Source organism: Mucor mucedo, assembly GCF_025094135.1.
Source record: "Mucor mucedo strain NRRL 3635 chromosome Unknown EV154scaffold_71, whole genome shotgun sequence".
Taxonomy (NCBI): Eukaryota; Fungi; Mucoromycota; class Mucoromycetes; order Mucorales; family Mucoraceae; genus Mucor; species Mucor mucedo.
In genome coordinates this window covers 59,455-81,845 of record NW_026252355.1, presented here as the reverse complement: position 1 = coordinate 81,845, position 22,391 = coordinate 59,455, and the positions used below count along the sequence as shown (strand labels likewise).

Sequence of the window (22,391 nt, the reverse complement as noted above, 5' to 3'; positions counted from 1 at the left end):
AACACCAGAAATGCATCACATAAACCATTTACTAGTTGGTCGTCTATAAAAAGACGATATTCAACAACTATAGTCCAATCAATATGGAGTGGCCAGCTGTCAAAGGATAACACACCACGACGCACTTTAGACACAAGTAGTTTCAGATAATTGAAGTCGTTGGCCCATTTTTCCAGCCACGTTTAACAGATTGAGTTTGTACTATGCTTGTTAAAAGGTATTCAAGTTACCAACGAAGAAAACCTAAACAATGGAAAAAATCGTTCATGAGTATCGAATATTAAATATTAACGCATGAAGCTTATTCAGAAGTTCGTATACGACAATCCAACCAAAGTTCCAAAAATCTGAGAGGCATGATTTCTCTGAAAGTGCGCATCTCCCTTATACACTGATCTCAAGGTATAGTATGCCGATAAGGGTATATTCAACTCATCGGTGGCCGTTCTTTTCAACAAGTGACGATGCGGCCGGCTACGAGACAGTGGTTACCATTCATCAAAAGCTAAACTCAGTGCCTCGGATGATACAGCCCGTGATTAACACCAGAAATGCAATACGTAAACCATTTACTAGTTGGTCGTCTATTAAAAGACGATATTCAACAACTATAGTCCAAACAATATGGAGCGGTCAGCTGTCAAAGGATAACACACCACGACGCACTTTAGACACAAGTAGTTTCAGATAATTGGTATTCGGTTGTATGCCGTACACAAGCTTGTTGATAAGCTGGTACTTCCCTTGGAATCAGGTCAATAAATTGTGTTCTTCCATAAAGCAAACCCAAGCCGAACTAAACAAAAAAAAAAAAAAAAAAAAAAAAACAGAAACGATTGAGTTCGTCAGTTGACAATTCACAAAACAATCTTACCCTAAATGTTTGGTAGTTTCGAACCAAGTTCCAATTATCTGAAAAGACAAGCTGATTCCCTAAAAGTACGCATCTCCCTTATACACTGATCTCAAGGTATAGTATGCCGATAAGGGTATATTCAACTCATCGGTGGCCGTTCTTTTCAACAAGTGACGATGCGGCCGACTATGAGACAGTAGTTACCATTCATCAAAAGCTAAACTCAGTGCCTCGGATGATACAGCCCATGATTAACACCAGAAATGCATCACGTAAACCATTTACTAGTTGGTCGTCTATAAAAAGACGATATTCAACAACTATAGTCCAAACAATATGGAGCGGTCAGCTGTCAAAGGATAACACACCACGACGCACTTTAGACACAAGTATTTTCAGATAATTGGTATTAATTATGTGCCTCTTGTTGCTTGAGATGCTTTAATAAACTAGGAATTTAACAATTATTAATATTAGATTGCTGTTGACAATAAAATTAGTTTCGGGTACCTTTCTTGACACACACGTACAAAGGTTTTATTTATCAAGCATAACCATTCAATACACTGTTATGCTTTCTTTTCTTTTCAAAGTGTTTCCGCATCTTAGAACAAGGTATGAAACCGGGGAATTCGGATGTAATTTATTTAGGGTGTAATTGTCGGTTAAATAAATATTCCCTGGGGTGTGACTTGCCGAATTTCAATTTTTTGCTTTTTTCTATAATACAATTTCCTCGAGAATGTGCAAAGGAGACGTCAAAAGTTCACTTCAATGCGTCCACAAACTTGTTTCAAGACTTTGACTTAATTTTCTGGTCCTTGGCAACTGAAAACTCGTATAAGCCCAACTAAGGAAGACTTTCTAAGCTAATGACATATGACGATCACGAACATGACCGCCGTATTGTAAAGTCATGCTTGGGAACTACTGAATGTCCTAAAAGCAGTTGTCCATATTATGGAAGGGTAACTAGACCTCGTACCAGAGAGACTGCTATAAGACAAAGTAAATGTCACCACTGAGAGACGCTTTTGAACTGGATTAAATGTGAGGTAAAAGTAGAGTATGTCTTTAAAATAAAAGCCAGAACTTGTACCATCTATGATGTATATTACAAATAAGAATTGCAGAATAAGACACACCCATGGTTTATACAACTCTAAGCATCTTTTACGACAGAAAAGTGAGAACTCGATAACATTATGCAAAAGAATCCTATCATGACGCCTACTACTGCAGTTGCCAGTCGTCAAGACATCAAATCTATTCACAGCATTAATCTAATTTTTAGAAATAAAGAACGTGCTAAGATGGAGCTGAAAAGTTAAAAATCAGACAGGGACTTGAAAGCTACTTTTACGAAGAGTTTAATAAAATCGAAAATGACTTCCCTAACTTTATCAACCATGGATAGGTGTTGAGTTCTGAATTTGGCATTATCTTTTGCTCTCCTGAAATGACAAAATATAATTTGCCCTTTGACAAGCACCCCATTATCACGGATGCTACTTACAAAGCGGCGTCCTCCAGTTATTATCTGGTCTCATCCGTTATCTACGTTGAAGAAATGAAAAAGTATATGGTGTTTTTTCAAGCTGTCATCAAGCACCAAACTGCCGAACAGTTTGCCTTCTACTTCAAGCGTTACTTAAGAAGTATGCGATTAATTCAAAGTTTTTTCTTGGTATACTTTTAGATTTTTTAAAGCTGACCAACGAGGTTTTCAACAAGCCTGCGAAAAGCACTTCAATATGGACGATAAATCATCTTTCTCATTAATTACAGGATGTTATTTTCATTGTCCAAAGAATTATCAAAATCCAGAGAATTGTTCCTGCCGGTAATTCTAAAGAATTTATTTTTCTTGCTAACATGTTCTTGCTAACATGTTGCAAAAAACAACCAGGGAAGAAGTCTTTTATGAAACAGGAAGGTGTCTTTTAAAGACGTTTCCTGATTGCCGTAGCCGGTTGCAATGGTGGTTGGATGACCATGTTTGACCTACTATTTTCAACTACGATTCGAATATGGTGTGATGTTTGAGATATGAAAATAAATGAAAAATAGAATAAAAAGAAGTACATAATAAGAAATGAGTCTCTATTAATCCTTTATTAAAGTTATCGAGAGAAATTCATCGCAAAAGGGAGGACGCTTTTTATGTCAAACATCTGGGAGATTGAATCTGGTAAGGAATAAGCAGTGGTTTGTTTCTATCTTCTGAAAAATGGCAATTAGAATTACATGGTCTTAAGTCAATCAATACTTTCTTCTATTGATTGGCCCAAATTATTAAGTGAAAAATTCTCATTAGCTAATACTTCAGTAACAGATTAATGAGAGTCAAAAACAACCAATAATAATATAATTCCCAATATATATAATCTGTAACAAGATTATACTGATAATATGAGAGTACCACTCGAATATTATAATTTACCCACATTGAAGGTCATTCTATACTGTATTTATTGGAGGAAATACGACATATGGAACGGGAATGACAAGAGCATGAATCCAAAACTACCAACGGAATTGAGTCTTTCCACAAAAACTTATACCGTTTTGTGAGGCCTAGGCTTTCCTTGGGAAATGTCCTCCGTCAGGTTATGGAAGTTTCGCAGGTTTATGGAAACGAATTGTCCAACTACTACGAAAATGGAGTCAGTCCTGTTTACGGGTCTAAGAAAAGGAAGTCTCAAAGCCAAAGACTCATCAAAACTTTGTACGAAGCATTTGATAGTAGACCACTTATCTAAAAATAATAATGCCATTTACGGTAATAAATCCAGTAGAAATATCAAAAAAAGAAGTTTGGACAGTACTGTTGAAGAAAGCACCAACTTGCACGATATTTTTGGTATAGATAAAAAGGCAAATAATCACCGTATTGAAGAGAAAAACAAGATGGAAAATGGTATCACGGCTTTATTTTCGACATATGACGATGATCTTCCCTATGATTTGAATAATCTTCAACATAACGGCGACTACAAAGTCACATCCGATGAATATTATAACTTTACCGGACAACTCAATGCTGATTTAAAAAACAGAATGTTTGGAGGTTTCGTTGTGGAGAAACACTTGAATTTGTATCTGATTATTGCAGTGGCCCATTATCCGACGAAAATCCCAAAAAAAGACGATGATAGCAGCTCTGTGTGCTCGATGGACTCATTAAACATTCAGCATACTCTTGATGAAGGCTGGATTGGTGCTGAGGAAATGAAGTCTAAGTTTACTACCTCTCCAAATCTGGCCACGTTACGCGGATGACTGCTTAGTTTTTGAAGATGAAACGATTGTTGTGAACACTACCAATAAAAGTAATGACCTGGTCAATGGCATAAACAAAAGGCAGTTCAAAAGAGGGCCTTCTTCCGTGACTAAGCCTTGATTAGAGCCTGTAACCAAGCAAAAAAATCTGAATGTCAAAGCATTTAACTATGATGCATCCATATTGCAAGCCGATCTCATTTCTTCCAGGATTACTTTCTTTGATCATATCTACTGCTGCAAATACATCCGCCTCGTGATTTATTGATGCTACGTTTGAATTGCTGTGGAACAATGTTTTTCCTTCTGTTAACTAATTTCATTAAGTTGGAAGGTAGCAAAGACATATATGGCAGCACGTTTATGAGCACCTATGACAAGTATTGCGCATACAAAAATGTCAAAACTACGGCAAAAAAGGTTGCTCTCATCAATGAGGCATTGGCTATCACAAGATTTTTTTTTTTTTTGATTCTTGGAGAAGTTCGACGGATCTAATTAATATCCTAAAGGTGTATATGTTGATTGCTTCGAGGTCTTAAACGTTATTATGGGTAGGTTATCAGAGAATTTTCATGCAGCCATCTCAAATTTCCCTGGATGCTCAACACTTAGATCGCACTTTTGTTCGGTTAATGCTGAACATAGTTTCGTTGATCCTAACGCGGAAACGCTACCAGTAATCGAAGTAGGACTTGAATTGAGAACGGCATTTTCCGCTGAACGCAAGTATGCTTCTCGTCAAAGTCTGGACAATGAGCTTAGCGCTGTGTTCAAGTATGAACACATTGTCCGAGACAAAAAACATGCATGTCGATTCGAAGGGTATGCAGGCATAGTCATTTCCCAGAATACTGTAAGCTCACAAGAATTCCTGCACTTTCTGTTCTTGGAAAACACAAGAGGCTCTAGTATTGCATCGGAAATGATTTACTTCCCAAGTGTTTTAAATGTATCTGAAAAAATAAAGTATGAAATACAAGGCCGTGTTTACTCGTCTTTATATAATGGTTCCCACTTTTACACAATTTGTTTAAAAACTATCGGATGCATCCCTTATCTCGTAAGAATTGTCAATTCTAAAAAAAAAAAATCTAGTCAGCATCACCGCAGATAAGCAAAAAGGCAGAGACATCCTCAAAAATTATAAAAACACTGTTTTTGCTTGCTACAAAAAGCTTTAAAATCATACAAAAAACCACAAGACCTTTTATAATAAACACAACATAAAAAAAATGGTTTACTTCGCAAGATTTTGTATTCTTTTTATTTGTCAGTTTGTTGTTTAATTAGAGACATAGCATCCATAATGTTATAGTTAAAGTTTTTATTGAACTTAATAGTCTGAAAAACAATAATTGAAGTCCTGTTAGCTATAATTTTAGCTGTGGCCGCTGTAAAGTCAGCAAGTTTTCCGACTAGCAAAAGGAGTGAGCTCCATGCTATAAGGCGCCAACCCGAGTATATTAATACATTATAAGTAAATCTTAGCTAAAGAACAGACTGTGGTTTATTAAATGAGATAAATACAAGTATTTATAGTAAAGGAACGTTGGAATAAGGTTGGCTGTTGATCTTGTATCACCCCAAGACCAGGTCGTTACACTGTTAAGCATTTTTTATTTCGGAAACACTATTATACCGAGAATTACACCCCAAATGCATTACCCACACACTGAAGAAAAAAAACAAAATTTCCTATAAGCAAAACCGATGGTTATTTTTATTTTAAGAATGGCGTATTTGTTGTGAGATTATTTAATTCGCGCAGATTTAATTTTTTTTTACGCCGTTTTTTTATCACTTCTCGTATCTTCTAAAATGTTGTCATATTTTTCGACTACGCCAGCAAACGAATGGGTATTCCAGGATGTCTTTGAGTTATATAAGATCAAGTATAGGGACAATACAACAGCAGCAACAAACTTAAAAGAAGACCTGAAGATCATAAACAAGAATGTTAACATTCTAAAAACCGCTCAAACAAAGGCAAAGACATGGCTGGATAATTATCACGTAAGTTCAACTTATCTCGTATAACGGAGGAGATACAATAACATAGTTTCAAATCGTAGAAGCTTTGCAAGACCTGTAGAACAAGTAGTATAAACCCCCCCTCAAATACCAGTATTGTACGCGCGCATTTAATTACGTGTATTATTGACAACTTTATTAATTTACCTTTTGATTTCTTTGGTAGTTTAACACCAATACTGCCAATCAAATCATAATAAACCAAAACGTTGAACAAGGCCCTTCTCATTCAGGTACAGAGTTAATGGCTTGTGCTTTCAGCGCGTAAATAGTACTAACTTTTAAGATTAGACGCTGGTAATAAAAAAAGGAGACTCGATGAAGTAGGTTTCAACAACAATATGGTTACTTAAATACTAACTCATTCCCTTGTTTTCTTCAAAAAGAGTGAAGTGATGGAGCAGGCACACTCAGTTTTAGATACTGATGCTGACAAGTCTGAGCCCGTGATGCTGAAGGAAGGTGAAATCAAAGCCATTTTGCCAAGCAAGCCGTTCTTTATATCAAGCCAAAACTCCGAGTCAATTAATATTTCTGCCAAATTTTATGAATTCCAAAAATCTGCCATTACATTGGCCAATGAGTCTGGTTTGATTCTGGAGACGCATCCACATCATGTTCTAGCACTTTCGTCAGTTCTTTTGATCAAACCCAGTCAACATCATACGGATCTTCTTAAGTTTTTTAAGATCGAAGAATTGAAATTGCTGAGAAATAATGTTCTTTCTAAATTGGCTGGTAAAGATTATGAAGATATTGAATTTAATCAAGATATTTTCATACAAGTCCGTAAAATCATTAAGGTAGTAGCATCAATCATATTATTTCAGTTTACTTATATTCTCTCAAGGGATTCTTGAAATCCAGCGGCGACAGCATTACCTCAACAAAAGAACTCGCATTATTACTTGATACAAACCATACATTCGAATCTAAAATACTATTAAGCTTAATTATGTAGTAAGTGCCTTATGATTTTTAAATAGCAATTTTTAAGTACTAACATTGAATCTATAAAGTATGAACAGCCTCCCTGAGGTTAAGTTTATCGAGCCGTTAGGCGAAATAGAGGTTTGTATAAACCTACTGCACCCGCTACTTTCCCCATTGTTTTATGATAAAGATAATTCCTTCCTTCGCTGGTAAGATACTCCTTTAAAGAATATGTATATACAGGAAATTACTGAGACAAAATATTTTTCAAATATTTAAGGTGCAATAAGATCACTGAAGAAGCCAAAGAAAGCAGAACAAACGTCAATAAGTCTCGCCGTCCAGATGCCATCATCTCGACCATATTGCAAAATCATGTTGGATGTAACAAAGGGTTCGGTGAGGTTAAGGTCATTGAAGGCCTAAAAAATAAGTACGGTCTCGTGAAAGATCTTGTTCGCCTATCTACCTTCTCAAAAGAATCAATTGATTTGAATAACATGAAATGCAACATATCCTTCCAAGCTATTGGTAAATAACATATTTATGCTGCTTAAGGTAATCATATAAATATTAACAATATGACAATTTAGGGGGCCATATTTTTTTTTATGCTCATACACTTTTGGCTGATGGTCTGTATGCTATGGTAGAATTGTGTGATGTGGTTGCTCCTTCCTGTTCAAGTGATTTGTTATCATTCTTATCTGAACTTGATAAGCTTAAGCTGGTTTACAACATCTTCGTCTCATCCTGTAAGCAGTTGGATACAGTGGAAACATCGTGGAAAAGACACACACTTGATTCACCAACATTTTCACAGTATGTCTCAAAGGACAGCGGAAAACAACCCAGCCATTTATCATTTGATTAAACGTGATTTTTTTTTCTATGCCTACTTTCAAAAACTATCCTTATCGCTAAAAAAAAAAAAAACCTTTGTTTTTTGCTTGCTTCCTACTGCTACAGCTATCTTGTTTTGAATAGGGATGGTGGACATTACTTTGACAGCAAATAAATGAAAAGAAAAAAATCGCAGTGCCACAAAGCAACCCCCCCCAAAAAAAGAAAAAATAGTCTCCGCGGCCAGATTATATATTTTTTGTTCTTCATGTTTCTACGAAATACTTTTTCAAAGCAAAACACCTTTTTAAAAAAGATTCACATGTCAACTGAAAATTCAGCCAAGAAACCTGTTCTTGCACTTCCTTCCACTGCAGACGAAACCGTCTCATTTGATATTAATGATACACACAAACTTACAGAATTAGGACCTGTTGGTAAATTAGAAAACGCATAGTTGCAACATGAAAAAAAAAAAAAAGGACTCATGTTTTCTTTTTTTTATTGTATGTGTAGTTATTAATGAAAACGGTACCATGAGTCGAATCAACAATTGGTTCGAAATGAACGATATCGAAAGAGCCAATGTGAATCGTGTTTTATTAAAGAGAAACCGGGAACGTTTAGCAAAGCTTAAAGCTGCTGCTGATGCTGCTGCTGGCGAAGAAGGAGATAAGGAATAATTATTTTTTTGTAAAACAACCCCTCAGCCTATAATTTCATGACGACCTACATCTATTTGCATTTTTAATAAAAAAAAAGTTTTTATTGATGATTCGTAAAGATTCATCACTAACAAAAAGGAAAAGGGACCCATTGCCTTTTTTAGATAGCACTTTTTTCGTGTAATGATGTATGCATTCATTTTGTGTTTAGACCTCCAAAAAAAAAAAGCTCGCTTCTGTTCACATTGCAGATGAAACAGGTACCGATTCATGGAGGGATGCAAAAACTCACATAGACCCAACTTTTTTGTCATTTTTTTTTTTTTTCACAAAACAAATGAATAGATACCAAACCTAAAATTTGAACGGTTACGAAGGAACAAACGCGAAAAAAAAAAAAGAGAAACCTCGTTGAAATGATTGGTTGCCACCCCTCGTTTGGGGGGAGGGACGATATTAAAAAGATTTGGATTTATTTATTCAGCAGCAACAGTAACAGCATATTGGTCACCTAAACCTTTAACAATTTGAACAATTTCTTTAAACTTTTCCTTTTGTTCATCACTTGCTTTAGTAGAAGATTCTCCTTGAGAACAACCTTCAGGTCCACCTTTTTTTTTTTTTTTTTTTTTAAAAAAAAGAAAGTTAACCTTGTTTGTTTGTATCGTTGTTATGTAAAAAAAAAAAAAGACGAACCATTGGACCATTGGAAATCATCCGAAAAGAAAGATAAAGAAATATCTTGACCATAAATATCCTCACTACCAACAGGATCTTCTGTAGGTAAAGCTTGAAGTTCTTGCTTCAATAAATCCAAAAGGCTGGATAATTGTTCACTACAAAAAATATATGAATATTCCAAAACCTAGGTCTAGATAACAGTTTTTGGGAAACTTACGCAGAAACACCACCGGTTTGAGTATGGTAGTCTGTTTTACTTTGAGGTTTCAAGGTAGCTTGTGTAATTGAAGCACCAGAGTTATCACCTTGAATATCTACCACTTGTCTAACCGTCTTTATATAAGTGATATGCAGATATATATATAAAAAAAAAAGGGGGAAGGACAGCATCAAAAAGAGAAACTTACTTGATGGTGGGTCCAGCAAAACCACCTGTAATACCCTCACGAAGAACAACTTGAAATGCCATCTTATTATTTTGTTGAGAAGAAGAAGAAGAAGAAGGATGAAAGAAAAAGAAATTTCCAGATAACAGAACGAGTAAAAGACTAAGGAAAACGAAGACGGCGATTCGAATTGGGTGTTGCATCATTTAAACGTTAAAAAGAAGTTACCTCAAAGATCATGCGGAGCCTAAGATCCAATTTTTTTTTTTTTTTATCTCTCAGCTCGCATTTTTACACACATGTGATCATTTAAGTCACAATCCAAATCCTCCGAGCTTTTCTTTTTTGTAATAGAGTGTCAGAAGGATAAAGAAGTTTTTAAAAGGGTATAAGAAAGTCTTTTGTATAATCCAGACTCTGTCTATCTGCGTCTGTGTTTCATCATGGCAGCTCAAAACAGTATGCAGTCTGTTTAGTTCGAAATTGCTGCATAATAATACTGTAATAGCAGTTTTTTTTTTTTTTTTTTTTTTTTGGTCTTACAAATGTATCATGTTTGTTATCGTTTGCCACTCCAAATGGAGAGAGACTACCGAGATCGGTTTTTTTTGCAGGATTTATAAATACACGCACAAACACTCATTTTTGGCAGATGACGTGTCCGACCCGGACATGACGTAAAAAGAGGCCGGATATTTAAAATCCGGATGGGGGAGTGTGTATGTGTGATGTAGGATGTGTGGGAGTGAGTGTGAGGGGGGCGGAGGATGGGATATTGTTTGGGAATGTGGGGGATGGCACAGAGAGTTCCTTCTTTTTCCAAAACCATAGGTGAGTGACCTAAAAGGGTTGGAAGGGTGAATAGTAGAGTAGATGATGGATGTGTTGGATTTTAAAAAAAAAAAAAAAAAGAAAAAAATAAAGAGGTGATTGATGCAAAGACTGATTTAAAAGATGATAGATTATCATAATGGCTCAACGTCTCACCTACAGACGCCGCTGTTCTTACAACACCCGCTCCAACCGTGTCAGAGCTGTTAAGACTCCCGGTAAGAATAGAGAATGAAAAAGAGAAAAGAAAATAGGAAGACTTACAGGTTGAATTAGGTGGAAAGCTCGTCTACCAATACGAGAAGAAGCCTGTTAAGGCTCCCCGTTGTGGTGATTGTGGTGAAGCCCTCGCTGGTGTAAGTAATTGAATAAAAGGAAGAAGCATCATGTATTAAGTCATATAAAATATAGATCAAGGCTCTCCGTCCTCGTGAGTTCGCTACTGTCTCCAAGACTAACAAGCATGTCTCTCGTGCCTATGGTGGTTCTCGTTGTGCTCACTGTGTCAGAAACCGTATTGTCCGTGCTTTCTTGATTGAAGAGCAAAAGATTGTCAAGAAGGTCCTCAAGGCCCAAAAATAAAAGACTGGCTATTGTTTTCGTTTCTTTTTTTTTTAGCTTTTTTTTTTTTTTTTTTTTTTTTTTTTCTTTTCTTTTTTTTTTTTTTATATGAGAGAGAACACACACACACACAAATAAAAAATGTACAAAGTGTTTTTTTTTATTCTAAAAATTATTTCTTTTGACGTTTACCGGTGGTATTTTTATCCAAAGTAGACTTACGCTTCACAGAAGCCACCAATTGAGAAAGTGATGATTTAGGTGTAGAACTACTGCTGTCTTGACTACCGTCTTTAGTAGACTTTGATTTCTTTTCCTTCTTCCATTCATCGTTCACAGCCACAGCACCTTCCTTCATCTTTGTCTGTCTAGCATTCATCAACTTTTGCATGCTCTTTGTCTTCTTGAATTGAGGATTAGTAGGATCAATGGCAAAGTGATGGGATTCCTGCACTGCACTGAAACGAGGATCAGCCACATCCAACTCAAAATCATCTTCACCAAGGTCAGCAGCGTGTTTACCCTTCTTTCCTTTTTTACCCTTCTTTTCCATCTTTTCACGTTTAAGCACTTCCTTCATATTAAATCCTTCACTCTTGCCATCATCATCCATAAGCAATTCGAGTTCAGCTCTTTCGCGTGCCTTGGTTTCACGTTCTTCCTTGGAAGCTCTCTTCTTGTTGGCTTTAGCAGCTTTTTTATCCACTTTCTTGGCCACAAATCCTTCATCAGCCATTTCTTCCATTGCCTCCTTAAAGAACGGATCATTTTCAGTCTCGGCATCCATATCAGATTCTTCTTCCTTGTCAGATGTAACAGTGGCAGCTGCAAGTTTCTTGGCCTTTCTCTTTTCCTTTTGTTTACGCATATAAGTCTCAATTGAAGTCTCTTCTTGTTCCACTGTATCCTTGTTTTTAACGGCTGCACCAGCTTTTTCACTTAAACCAGGTGTAAAGGTAATCTCCATATCACCTTCATCTTCACCTTGAGGTTTATCTTCATAAGCAGATTCGGTATGGTTACCACCTAATAATTTACGATACTTTTCACGTAAAGCATCTACATCCTCTTCTTCTTCCTCATCTTCATCGGAAGAAGCGAGATAAGCATCGAAATCAAGACCCTTGATATCATCTTGTGTGAATTCACGACGTGTGACTTGGAAACGATCCACATCATCTTCGTCCCAGGTTAAACTGACTTTGGTACGTTGTAAGGCATCTGTTTTATATTTGGTGGGTGTATAACCTTCAGGTGCTTCTGTAGCGATTTCCTTGGGAGCATCATCAAAGGTCATATCCTCAGGGATATAACGTAAATCAAAGAAATTGGCACTACTTTCATATTCGGTGTTATCACAGGTCTTGTAAATGACTTTAGCAGTTTGAGGGGAATCACATTCGATAACAGCATAATAATATTTAAGACGATCCAATTGATATTTACGTAAAGCTTCTTGATCGAAATCAAGACCATCTCCTTCCTCTAATTGATTCTTGACAATGCTTTCGGCTGTGACTTCTTCATTGTCACTGTCCTCGTTTATCTTTTTGTTACGAAAGATTTCTTGTGGGGGACCTTGGGTATCTTCCAACACAAGACGCTCTTTACCAAACTCGGAAGGGTAAATAGCTACACTCTTAATGATGCCTGTATCGGGTTTAAAACCAGAAAGTACTTTCAAGATATCCACTGCCTTAATTTTATCCCAATCCATATTCACCAGGGCTAAACGACTCGTCTCTTCTCCTTCACCAATATGTTTACTAGCATCAATCTCATCTAATTCCTCTTCACTTTCCACTTCTTCCTCATCACTATCCTCATCAGAAGAAGAGATTTCACCACGTCCACGCATAGGATCAAAACCTGCCTTTGCACTTAATTCCTCATCAGATTCTTCCTCTTCGTTTTGAGATTCCTCATCGAGCAAGTTCTCCTCATCTTCAGCAAGCTCCTTTTCTAATTGTTCTAAACTTTTATCCTCATCGGATTCTTCTTCGTCTTCTTCTTCTTCGAGTTGGTAGAAACGCTTTAATTCCTTTTCGGCTGTGCCTTGGTTTAATCGACGACCATATTTATCCACACGAGCTGTTTGAGAAACATGTTAGTTTTGTTATGTTACAGTGATAAATAAAATATATATATAAAAAAAAAATACTTTACGTCCATCACTGAATTCAGTGGAACTCATCATGCCAGCAAAACGTTTGTCAATGGTGACCTTCATATCCTTCTTCTTGGGTCTCAAGAAACGAGGATCATTATGTACACTGGTAAAACGAGGATCGTTGGTAACAGCAACCTTAGGTTCTCTCTTTTGATAACTCTTCTTGGGTGGCATGGCTAAACGGTTTGATTTTAATAAAAAAAAAAAAAAAAGTGTCAAAAGAAGAAAGAAAAAAAAAAAAAAGTTGGGGGATAATAAGGGTTTGGTGTGGAAATTGGGAAAAAAGAGGGAAAAGACAGTCACAGTAAGCCACCCCCTCCCCCCGCCTCTCTCTCCCACGTTTCCTTTTGGCATGAAAAAAGGCAACAGACATAACAATCGAGATGATTCTTTTACATGATATGCGTGCATAAAAAAAAAAAAAAGGTGAACGGGATCATGTTTTGAATGTCAAATAGAAAATTCAGGGGGGGATGCTAGATATTAACCCGTCTTGTAATGCCTCTGTGCATCATTTATATTTTTTTTTTTTTGCATGACAGTTGGGGGGAGGGGGATGGGGATGGGGGGAGATGAAAGGTGAACGCGAATATTTTTTTTTTTTGTTTTTTTTTTTTGAAACTCATAGGCTCTCTTTTTTGTGTTTTTTTCTATTCTGTAAACAATCATGGTAAGTTGAGAATAATGTAAAGAAGAAAAGTTACTGACAACATGAGAAAAGGGTAACCACACTATTCTTTTATTACAATCGGGCAACAGTCAAAAGTAAGATGTGTCATGGGAGTTAATTTTTTTTTTTTTTTTTTCGTGTGTTCATTTTGAATTAACCAACCCTTTCCTTTTTCTTTTTTGTCATTAGTTCACGCTCATACTTGTAAGTGAAGAGGACAAGAAGGTCCTACCAGATGTATTAATATTTTTTATTTTTCTTTTGGGATAGCGATTTTAACTCGGAAAGTGAAGCCATGGACCGTAAGTGGGAGAAATAATAAAAGAGAGAGAAAAAGGTCACTAATGGGAAAGAGTAGACATTGCTGGTTTGTATGAGACCCGACTTGCCAAAGAGAATCCCAACGCGGGTCAAGTGCAATACAGAGCCGAAGATCTTTTTCGATTCATTGATACATATAAGGAATTTGTAGCACTTGTGTTTGATTCTTCGAAAGCCGTAAGATTAAAATTTTATTAAATTGTATTTCACGCATGATTTTTTTATTATTCTTTACTAAACTAATATAATAGATGTACCAACCTCGTGATATTGCTTGGATTAAGGAAAGTTTAATTGCTCATTTCAGTGGTCAACAATCCGCTACACCTGATGTTCAGCAAAGACACAGACAACCACGTAGATACCGTTAAAAATATATATATATATATTTGTAAACTCAGCAGAATCACCGACCTTTTAACCTTTTTTTTTTTTTTTTAATTTTTTAAATATTTGTTTATTTTCCCCCTCTTTTTTTTTTTCTTTTTTTTTTTTTTAATTCTCTCTTTGCTGAAAAAAAAATAAAATAAATCAGCGCTACATATTTTGATTTTACATACACACATATATATATAACTGCAAGACAAAATAAAAAAGTAAAATGAGCAACTAAAGTTGGGCATGAAGAAACTAACTTTTTCTTTTGTTGTAGATGTCAGTTTATACACCTGTGATTAGGTTGCCTTCCAAACGCAAACCGAGTCTAGCACGAATGAACAGTCAAAGCTTTGAACCGGAAGATTTTCTCGTTTCCGATACCTTGTTCTTGGCTACTTTACCAAAGAAAGTAAGAGAAAGTGATATTCGTACTCTTTTACAGCACTGTATGCCCATCGAGTAAGAATTTTTTTTTTTTTTTTTTTTTTAATATATAAATTCCAAACTCCACTATTAAAATGAAATACATATATATTAGAATCATCATTGATAAAGAACGAGACCTTGGACAATTACGATTTAGTCAACCCAAATATGGTATGTTCTGTGTGTTATTTAAAATGAATGTAGTTGATAGAGAGGACCTTATTAAAAAATAAAGTGGGATTTGTGTTTGTGTGTGTTAGCGGACAGAGCTTACTCGTTGTACAATGGATTTACTTTTACAAACAAGGCAAAGTTACAATTGCAAATGTATCAAGATGCCAGTTTGGATCCCGAGGCAACAGCCGCCTTATTAGAAATTAATGGTTTACCCGATTACTTTGATGACAACAAGTTGTATGATCTCTTTCGTCCTTATGGTCCTTTGAACCTATGCAAATGTGTCATGAAGGAAGGCGCATTTCGAGGTACCGCCTTTGTTCAATTCTTTCATCCTCAGAGCTCTCAAAACGCTGAGGTGAACCTGGTAATAGATATCTCCTCTATTCCATCCTATGTTTGTCTTATTTAACTTTTAACTCTTTATTAGAATGCTCGTTTATTGGATGGTTACCAATTGTAAGGGGATCAGTAACAAAACAAAAAAAAAAACCTATTTAAGGGGATTTTTCTTTCTTTTTAATTCATATTTCTCTCTCTTTCTCTCTTTTTTTTTTTTTTCTAATTTAGATCTGTTATTCCTTTTATGCATGCAGCACAACAAAAAGAGGAGGTAAGTTTTTTTTTTTTTTTTGTTTATTCTCTCTCTTTTTTCTTTTATTCTTTTTTTTTTTTTAACACGTCATATTTTTTTATATTTAAAAACACGAGTAGACTGAAGATAGTGTGGTAGACATAATGAATCTTTACATTAAAAACCTTGAACCCCACATCACCAACAGTGACCTCACACAACTGTTCCGAAAGTTTGGCCGAATCATCTCGGCAAGAGTCATGACGAATCCTCAAACGGGTCAGTCGAAAGGCTATGGATTTGTAAGTTTCGGAAAGACAGAAGAAGCCGCTGCTGCTTTACACGAAATGGACGGTGTCATGTTGGGTAACAGACCATTGGTTGTAGCCTATCATGAACCCCGTAAGCCTAGACCTACTACCAACAACACCAATAACACCACCACTACGACTAATTATCAAGACTCATATTACCACCAAAGACAAAGTAACGTCATCCCCCCCCCCTCTCTCTCTCTTTCCCCTTTTTTTTCCCTCTTCCCACTCTCCTTTACTTTCCCCTTAAAAAAAAAAAGGCTCACCCTCCCCCCTTTTTTTATTTTTTAAAACTCCCTTTACTCATAATTATTTATTTTTTATATAATATAGTGCCACCCGCTACAGCAATTAATGGATTAGGTATTGATAATGTGGAAGAATTAGGCATGAACTTAAAGGACCTATCCATCGGTCATAAACCTTCCATGACAACCATTAATTTACCTCCACGAAAAGATCCCGTGATGACAACAACAACAACAACGGGCAACGGTGGTGGCATGATGAAACTTTCTTCGTCTCCCATGTCAGGTACAACCAGTACAGGACGGTCATTAGCTTCTTTAGCTTCCGGTATGAGTGTTTCTGCTCCACCTCCACATCCCTATCCACAACAACAACAACATCATCATGTGTACACACCTCCACAACCACCACCGGTCGTCAATTTAGGTCATAACGGTAAACCTAGTTTACGTCGAAGAGGATCATTAGAATCCGTCATGACCGAAAGTAGTGCCACTATCCAACGAACAAAATTACACGATGCGGTGAGGACATGTGGTGATTATGGAAAGGCCACAGAAGATATTGTGGATATGCTTTTAACTTTGAAACGAAAGGAACGTTCCCTCTGTTTATTTAATCCCGATTTCCTCAAGGACAAGGTGAATTTGGCTCTGGAAGCTTTAGCTACTTGTAATGAATCAGAGAGTGATGATGAGGATGAGGACGATGAAGACGACGATGATGTGGATGGTCTCGACATGGAATACACCATGAGAAAGTGAGTTTTTTTTTTTTTTTTTAATAATTATTCATTGTTCCTTTTTCTTTTCAAAATAAAAAAGAGACTAACCCCCCTTCCCAATCGCTAGTAGAATGGCCGCTGCTGCCAATATGAAGAAACCACTATCGCCACCTTTATCACAACCAGTTTATTCCACACCTACCACTCCAACCAATATGAAGCGTGAATCTAAAGCTATACCCATCGTCGCTCCACCTACCCCCAAAAAATCATCTCTTCCTGTCGAGCAACAGCAACAACAGCCGGTCAAGAATAAGGATGTGGAGGCCCTCTTGCTTTCATTTGAAGGTAAGCCAGTGCATGAAAAAAAGCAACTCCTCGGCGACAAATTATTCCCGCTTGTCAAGGTAAGATATATATATATATTTACATTTTTTTTTTTTTTTTTTTGGTTTTGAGAGAGAGGAAAGATTACTCATCACAAAAATTCATAGTCCACGGGTACAAGACAAGCTCCCAAAGTCACCATCTATTTACTGGATACCGTGGACTTGCACGATTTAGCAAAAATCATGTTTGATACCCAATTATTAAAAATGCGTGTAGAAGAAGCCTTTCTCTCCTTACAACAATAACCTCTGTCTCTCCTCCCCCTCCTCACAAATCCCACTCTCTCCTCACAAAAAATTATAAAAATAAATCTTTCTCTCTCTCTCTTTTTTTTATTTTATTTTTCAAGAAGGTACGCGGAGAGATTCCGTGGTTTGTTCCGTCATTTCTTTCTCATAATAAATACGAGCACGTTGCAATCCTTCAAAGTATTGTGAAGGAATATGATCCATAAGGAAATAAGGATACATTTTTTCAATAAAATAAATAGGGTTTCCATTCCAATGACGTTGTAATTGAGGTCGATTCATTAACCATTGTGCCCAACGTGGAAGTACAGGTAACGCTGCTGGGGTCGTCATGGGTTTACTACTACTGGTCGTTACCAAGGGCTGGTGGTAATAACCCGTGGAAGAAGAACCCACGGTTTGTGTCACAATATTCACTTGCATCGGTGGTTGATAACTTGACGGAAACGTCTTTAAAGGCTTGGAGTTCCATTTACGTGTGATTTGAATCGCATGGCCTACATGAGAATAATTAAAGAAATCCGATTCTGACACAAAATGGCCTTTTTAAAAAAAAAGAAGAGTTACTATTTTAATCTCTTTCTCACTTTTTTGTTTTATAGGGTGTCTTACCGCAGGTCTTGCTATCGTACCCAGGGGGAAGTCGAGAAAAGATATCAGCATTGTTCACAATGCGCCATAGTGTGGAAGCGCGTGTGACGGGTAGATTACTATGGGATGCAAAGGTGGAAGCAAAATCACTGTCACCTACGGCGGGTGTACCAATCACATAGGCATCACGTAAAACCAAACGACGTGAGAGATCGGCAGGACATTTCAACCACCGGGAAAACAAGAGAGAGCTTAAAGCGGCACCCAAAGAATGACCCGTGATCCATAACTGAATGGGTTCCGTTGTGTTTAATTGTTCCTGTAATTGGGCTGCTTTGGATTGCACAGCGGCCAAGATAGCACCATAAGGATCACGAATATCTTCCTTTCCAAACCCTTGTGTACTGAAAAGTGATTCATAAAAACCTTCATGGACACAACCAAACAAAAACGAACGTGCATCCGTGCGTTGGAAAGTAGCATCCACCAAGAATTCTTCGTAATTGGTAGGTGTCGTTCCCTTAAATGCGACGACAATAAAAGGCACAGTTTCTGACCAAAAGATGCCTGTGATGTTTTTTGTTTAAAAAAAAAAAAAAAAAAAATGTCAGTCTTGATATGAACTGTCTATTTTCCTTTTTTTTTTTTTTTTTTTTTTTTTTACCACAGAAGGGTCCACCCAGAGATTTAAGCTCTGAAACACCCGCAAAATGAAGCCCCCAACTCTCGGCAATGAGTCGAATACGTGCCTCAGACTCCCAAAGAAGCTCCTTCATTTTACTTTCAACCTGAGCAAAAGCAGCGGGTGAGGTATCGGTGTCCTTGCGTGTGGTAGCGTACAAGTCATAGGCTTCCTTGACTTTGGTAGAATCACGTTCATAGATTAAGGAAGATAACAGAACAAATGTTTGAGCAATGGAAAGATCAAATGTACGACGACGACAACCTGATACGGTGATCGGAATAGAGGGTAAACCCAACGTGGGTAACGTGGATTGAACAAGATGAGCAGATGTATCGGATAAGAGTAGTTCTGGTGCACCTACATTTTTTTTTTTTGTTAGTGTTTCATCAGTTATATATATATTTTTTATGCATCATTCAAAATATTTACCCCAGTTGATAGCACCAAACCCTATCATGAAATTTTTTTTTTTTAAATAGAAAGTTTGTTTGTATATATACACATGATTTTTAACATATGAAAAAAAAAAAGGATTTTTTTAAAAGATACCTTGCCCGAATTTAAGACTGATATAACGTGCAACTTGAGCCCCACCCCATTTCTCCAAAAACACCTTGAGTCCAATCTCAAACAACACAAGGAAAGTCACGGTCGTTGGGTACACCACGATAAACGCCAACGAGCTCAAGGGAGCCGTTAAAATCATGGTCCAATTAAAATAAAATGTCAATACCAAATTCTTGAATCCGTTCATCATGTAACCTAGGTAAGGCCAATTTTTACTTCGGCCAGGTTCAGGAATACCTCCTCCTGTGTTTGGGTAATGAGAGAACAAGCTACGTGAAAATTTGTTACCGGGTTTTTTGGTATCCAAAAAGATGGGTGTGCCTGCTAAATTCGTTTTGGCATGGTGTTGTTGTGGTGGTGGAGACATGTCCTTTTCACTCAGGGTAGGGATGGAAGGCGTCCTTTTGTGGGATGAGGTCACAGAACTGTTGCTATGACTATGCGCATGTTGGTAGGCATGCATGTCCTTTATCGAAGGTTTGTTTGTGACTTTACCATGAGGGTCTATTCCATTAGCATGACCAGCGTCTAAAGACCTTGATCCCTTGACTTAATTGGATAACAAGTTTAGTATATATATCTTTTTTTTTTTACTGTAACAGACATCTCTCTATTTTTTTTTTTTTTTTTTTTTTTTTTTTTTACCGTGATGTAAGTTATGAGAATACATTTGATAAGAAAGAGGAAAAAAGAAAAGAGGGAGAGGTGCAGAAGGGCGTTTTTTTATAGTTGATACAGATTGTTTATTTTCCATTTGTAATGATCATTACCGAACTATTTTTAAAGTTTCAACTATATAAACAAATCCTTTTTTTTTTATAAGAGACGATCTTTGTCCTGAGGTGTCATTTTCAACGTTCTCGCTCTGGATTTATAATCATCCCAAGGGAAATAAGCACCACAGATACGACGATGACCTGTAAAGGCACTACGACCATGTAATACGCGCCAATTATCAAAGGTCACCACACGACCTGGATTCAAGGTATCCCATACTTCGTTTTTAGCACTGGTCAATAACTTATGCCAAAGAAAGAGGGCGTCATAAAACTCATCTAATTGTGCTGTACTCAAATGATCCAAGGTGGACCGATCATCATTATTGTATCGGATCTGATAAAGTTCCCCGCTTGTATCATCGTGGTTCAAGATCGGATGAGCGCGTGGGGTAGGTACGATCAGGACTTGTTCATCACCCGCTGAATGTGTAGGTACGCGTGTATTGGCTAATGTACGATACGCAGTTGGATGCAATCGTTTTAATTCTCTCGCTACATGAAACCCATCTACAAATAAGGAATCTCCACCTTGGCCTTCAAATTCTAATTTGTGAAACATTTGTAAACCCGCAGGTTCCGTAAAATAGGTGTTATCCGTATGCGCTCCTAAAGCCAATTGGGTGTAGGCTGTATCGGCATGAGCTAAATCAGCGGTAAAGGACCAGATACCTTGAGAATAATGTGTCTCTCGTAAGAAACAAAGACGACGTGCCAAGGCTTCGGTCGCTTCCACTGTGGTGGGTACACCCTCGATAAATGAAATACCATAGGTCTCTAATTGATCAAGCCATGCTTTTAAACCTTGTGTGGTTTCCATGACTTCTTCGTGTTGTAAAGCCGGTACGTTGAGGTTAGCGTCCCAGAGGATGGGTCTCTTTGTCTGTAAAGGTTCGTCTGTACGCAAGATGGGACTGTAAGAATGGGTGTGTAACCAGTCCCAACGGTAACGCGATTGATGCCCATCAGGCCAAGTCACGTCCAAGGCATCTTCTGTACTATCCAAGGCGACAGGTTGGATATCACGTGGGATAGAAAAAGTATCGACCAAACGTTGACGAGTCACAGGATGGTAACATTGAGGACAATGACAATGATCTCGTAACCAAAAATTGTTGTAGACACTGGTTTTACGTGCATTCCAGTCAAGGTAAACTTGTTGTGGGTTCGCTAGTCCGGCTTTTTGAGGTATGGTGCCTGTACCTTGGAGTTGCTTTTTAGCGTTTTGTTTATGACTTGCAAAAAGTGAAGAACTGAAGGTACGGCGTGTCGTGACAGCTGCCATCATTCTTTTCGAGAAACACTGCATATTTGTTTACTGTTAAAAAAAAAAGGGGGAGTTTAAAGGGAGAAGAGAAAAAAAAAAGAAAGGGAGTTTAGCTGGGGGGGGAGGGAGGGGGTTATAAAAAAAAATCCGGGGACCTTCTTTTTTTTTTTTTTTTTTGGTTTCTCACACACAAGTTTAAAAAGGATCCTTTCAGTTTTGATTGTGTTTAAAGTTTAGTAGTGTTTCACAGGTACAATGATGTGCAATTTTTCTTATGAAAGGAGTACATCTCATCAAAAAAGGAGAATATCACTTTATCCTAAAGACAATCAAATGAATAAAAAGGGCTAGAAGTAAATCTGGGTAGGGCTAAAAAGAGAATAGGCTAGAAGCAATATTTTTTTTTTTTTTATTGAAATAATATGGGGTAACCTATTATTCTCATCACGGCTTTAAAGAACGGCTTTTTTTCATTAAGCTCATTAGTCAATTTGATAATCTATTTCTGGAAAAACCCAGACGGTGGGGTTTCATTTTTTTTTTTTTTTTTTAATGGTCAGTAACATGCTCAAGCTGCGGGAGAGGGGGGGGGATGGAAACTAAAAAAAGAAAGAGGAGAGACTGTCTTTTGGATACATATACAGATACATCATTGCGATATGTAAAACTAGGATACAGCCTAAAATAATTAAAGGGGGTAATATGTTCATAATACGCGCGCTCAAAAAAAAAAAAGTCTTTTATGAAAGAGAACCCAAGTGTAAAACACAGTCACGCATCACGCGTCATTGG

At 37.1% G+C, this 22,391-nt stretch overlaps 14 protein-coding genes across 14 annotated transcripts; 10 read left to right on the top strand and 4 right to left on the bottom strand.

Moving 5' to 3' along the window:
* Window positions 1-942: 942 nt before the first annotated feature.
* EV154DRAFT_553125 (uncharacterized protein) lies at window positions 943-2,087 on the top strand. The gene is made up of 4 exons (XM_051605105.1): window positions 943-1,128; window positions 1,357-1,382; window positions 1,450-1,471; window positions 1,598-2,087. Exons 1-4 carry the CDS (start codon window positions 978-980, stop codon window positions 1,708-1,710), a joined length of 312 nt encoding a protein of 103 aa, XP_051455774.1. The 5' UTR covers window positions 943-977; the 3' UTR covers window positions 1,711-2,087.
* Window positions 1,579-2,902, top strand: EV154DRAFT_553124 (uncharacterized protein; the record flags this gene model as incomplete). The annotated part of the gene is made up of 4 exons (XM_051605104.1): window positions 1,579-2,042; window positions 2,274-2,514; window positions 2,567-2,699; window positions 2,806-2,902. Exons 1-4 carry the CDS (start codon window positions 2,004-2,006, stop codon window positions 2,900-2,902), a joined length of 510 nt encoding a protein of 169 aa, XP_051455773.1. The 5' UTR covers window positions 1,579-2,003.
* A 117-nt stretch (window positions 2,903-3,019) lies between these two features.
* Window positions 3,020-4,138, top strand: EV154DRAFT_483226 (uncharacterized protein; the record flags this gene model as incomplete). The annotated part of the gene is made up of 3 exons (XM_051598561.1): window positions 3,020-3,047; window positions 3,255-3,426; window positions 3,466-4,138. The coding sequence occupies 3 exons, from the start codon at window positions 3,020-3,022 to the stop codon at window positions 4,136-4,138; spliced, it is 873 nt and encodes a 290-aa protein (XP_051455772.1).
* Window positions 4,139-4,688: 550 nt separating this feature from the next.
* EV154DRAFT_483225 (uncharacterized protein) lies at window positions 4,689-5,255 on the top strand (the record flags this gene model as incomplete). Its single annotated transcript, XM_051598560.1, has 1 exon — window positions 4,689-5,255. The coding sequence occupies one exon, from the start codon at window positions 4,689-4,691 to the stop codon at window positions 5,253-5,255; it is 567 nt and encodes a 188-aa protein (XP_051455771.1).
* A 1,271-nt stretch (window positions 5,256-6,526) lies between these two features.
* EV154DRAFT_284575 (uncharacterized protein) lies at window positions 6,527-8,213 on the top strand. The gene is made up of 5 exons (XM_051594772.1): window positions 6,527-6,975; window positions 7,023-7,132; window positions 7,192-7,314; window positions 7,386-7,636; window positions 7,699-8,213. The coding sequence occupies exons 1-5, from the start codon at window positions 6,568-6,570 to the stop codon at window positions 7,977-7,979; spliced, it is 1,173 nt and encodes a 390-aa protein (XP_051455770.1). The 5' UTR covers window positions 6,527-6,567; the 3' UTR covers window positions 7,980-8,213.
* A 57-nt stretch (window positions 8,214-8,270) lies between these two features.
* EV154DRAFT_404238 (uncharacterized protein) lies at window positions 8,271-8,538 on the top strand (the record flags this gene model as incomplete). The annotated part of the gene is made up of 2 exons (XM_051595330.1): window positions 8,271-8,385; window positions 8,465-8,538. Coding segments are annotated over 2 exons (189 nt in total), but the record flags the coding sequence as incomplete, so codon positions are not given.
* Window positions 8,539-9,015: 477 nt separating this feature from the next.
* Window positions 9,016-9,910, bottom strand: EV154DRAFT_514847 (uncharacterized protein). The gene is made up of 4 exons (XM_051602190.1): window positions 9,702-9,910; window positions 9,512-9,619; window positions 9,310-9,449; window positions 9,016-9,223 (listed from the first exon to the last, which is right to left on the bottom strand). The coding sequence occupies exons 1-4, from the start codon at window positions 9,884-9,886 to the stop codon at window positions 9,090-9,092; spliced, it is 567 nt and encodes a 188-aa protein (XP_051455768.1). The 5' UTR covers window positions 9,887-9,910; the 3' UTR covers window positions 9,016-9,089.
* Window positions 9,911-10,536: 626 nt separating this feature from the next.
* Window positions 10,537-11,128, top strand: EV154DRAFT_467388 (60S ribosomal protein L34-B). Its single transcript, XM_051597764.1, has 3 exons — window positions 10,537-10,729; window positions 10,788-10,867; window positions 10,923-11,128. The coding sequence occupies exons 1-3, from the start codon at window positions 10,651-10,653 to the stop codon at window positions 11,091-11,093; spliced, it is 330 nt and encodes a 109-aa protein (XP_051455767.1). The 5' UTR covers window positions 10,537-10,650; the 3' UTR covers window positions 11,094-11,128.
* Window positions 11,129-11,865: 737 nt separating this feature from the next.
* Window positions 11,866-13,416, bottom strand: EV154DRAFT_424050 (uncharacterized protein; the record flags this gene model as incomplete). Its single annotated transcript, XM_051596170.1, has 2 exons — window positions 11,866-13,163; window positions 13,239-13,416. Coding segments are annotated over 2 exons (1,476 nt in total), but the record flags the coding sequence as incomplete, so codon positions are not given.
* A 459-nt stretch (window positions 13,417-13,875) lies between these two features.
* On the top strand, window positions 13,876-14,782 carry EV154DRAFT_514843 (enhancer of rudimentary). Its single transcript, XM_051602189.1, has 6 exons — window positions 13,876-13,912; window positions 13,964-14,007; window positions 14,102-14,116; window positions 14,183-14,214; window positions 14,271-14,410; window positions 14,485-14,782. The coding sequence occupies exons 1-6, from the start codon at window positions 13,910-13,912 to the stop codon at window positions 14,602-14,604; spliced, it is 354 nt and encodes a 117-aa protein (XP_051455765.1). The 5' UTR covers window positions 13,876-13,909; the 3' UTR covers window positions 14,605-14,782.
* A 103-nt stretch (window positions 14,783-14,885) lies between these two features.
* On the top strand, window positions 14,886-15,677 carry EV154DRAFT_483218 (uncharacterized protein; the record flags this gene model as incomplete). Its single annotated transcript, XM_051598559.1, has 4 exons — window positions 14,886-15,070; window positions 15,150-15,208; window positions 15,298-15,581; window positions 15,645-15,677. The coding sequence occupies 4 exons, from the start codon at window positions 14,886-14,888 to the stop codon at window positions 15,675-15,677; spliced, it is 561 nt and encodes a 186-aa protein (XP_051455764.1).
* A 192-nt stretch (window positions 15,678-15,869) lies between these two features.
* Window positions 15,870-17,760, top strand: EV154DRAFT_284373 (uncharacterized protein). The gene is made up of 4 exons (XM_051594770.1): window positions 15,870-16,274; window positions 16,436-17,111; window positions 17,203-17,482; window positions 17,570-17,760. Exons 1-4 carry the CDS (start codon window positions 15,953-15,955, stop codon window positions 17,708-17,710), a joined length of 1,419 nt encoding a protein of 472 aa, XP_051455763.1. The 5' UTR covers window positions 15,870-15,952; the 3' UTR covers window positions 17,711-17,760.
* On the bottom strand, window positions 17,722-20,291 carry EV154DRAFT_514831 (Alpha/Beta hydrolase protein). The gene is made up of 6 exons (XM_051602188.1): window positions 20,202-20,291; window positions 19,539-20,105; window positions 19,419-19,439; window positions 18,969-19,346; window positions 18,326-18,871; window positions 17,722-18,255 (listed from the first exon to the last, which is right to left on the bottom strand). Exons 1-6 carry the CDS (start codon window positions 20,224-20,226, stop codon window positions 17,810-17,812), a joined length of 1,983 nt encoding a protein of 660 aa, XP_051455762.1. The 5' UTR covers window positions 20,227-20,291; the 3' UTR covers window positions 17,722-17,809.
* Window positions 20,275-21,702, bottom strand: EV154DRAFT_514830 (trimethyllysine dioxygenase). Its single transcript, XM_051602187.1, has one exon. The coding sequence runs from the start codon at window positions 21,639-21,641 to the stop codon at window positions 20,373-20,375; it is 1,269 nt and encodes a 422-aa protein (XP_051455761.1). The 5' UTR covers window positions 21,642-21,702; the 3' UTR covers window positions 20,275-20,372.
* Window positions 21,703-22,391: the final 689 nt, after the last annotated feature.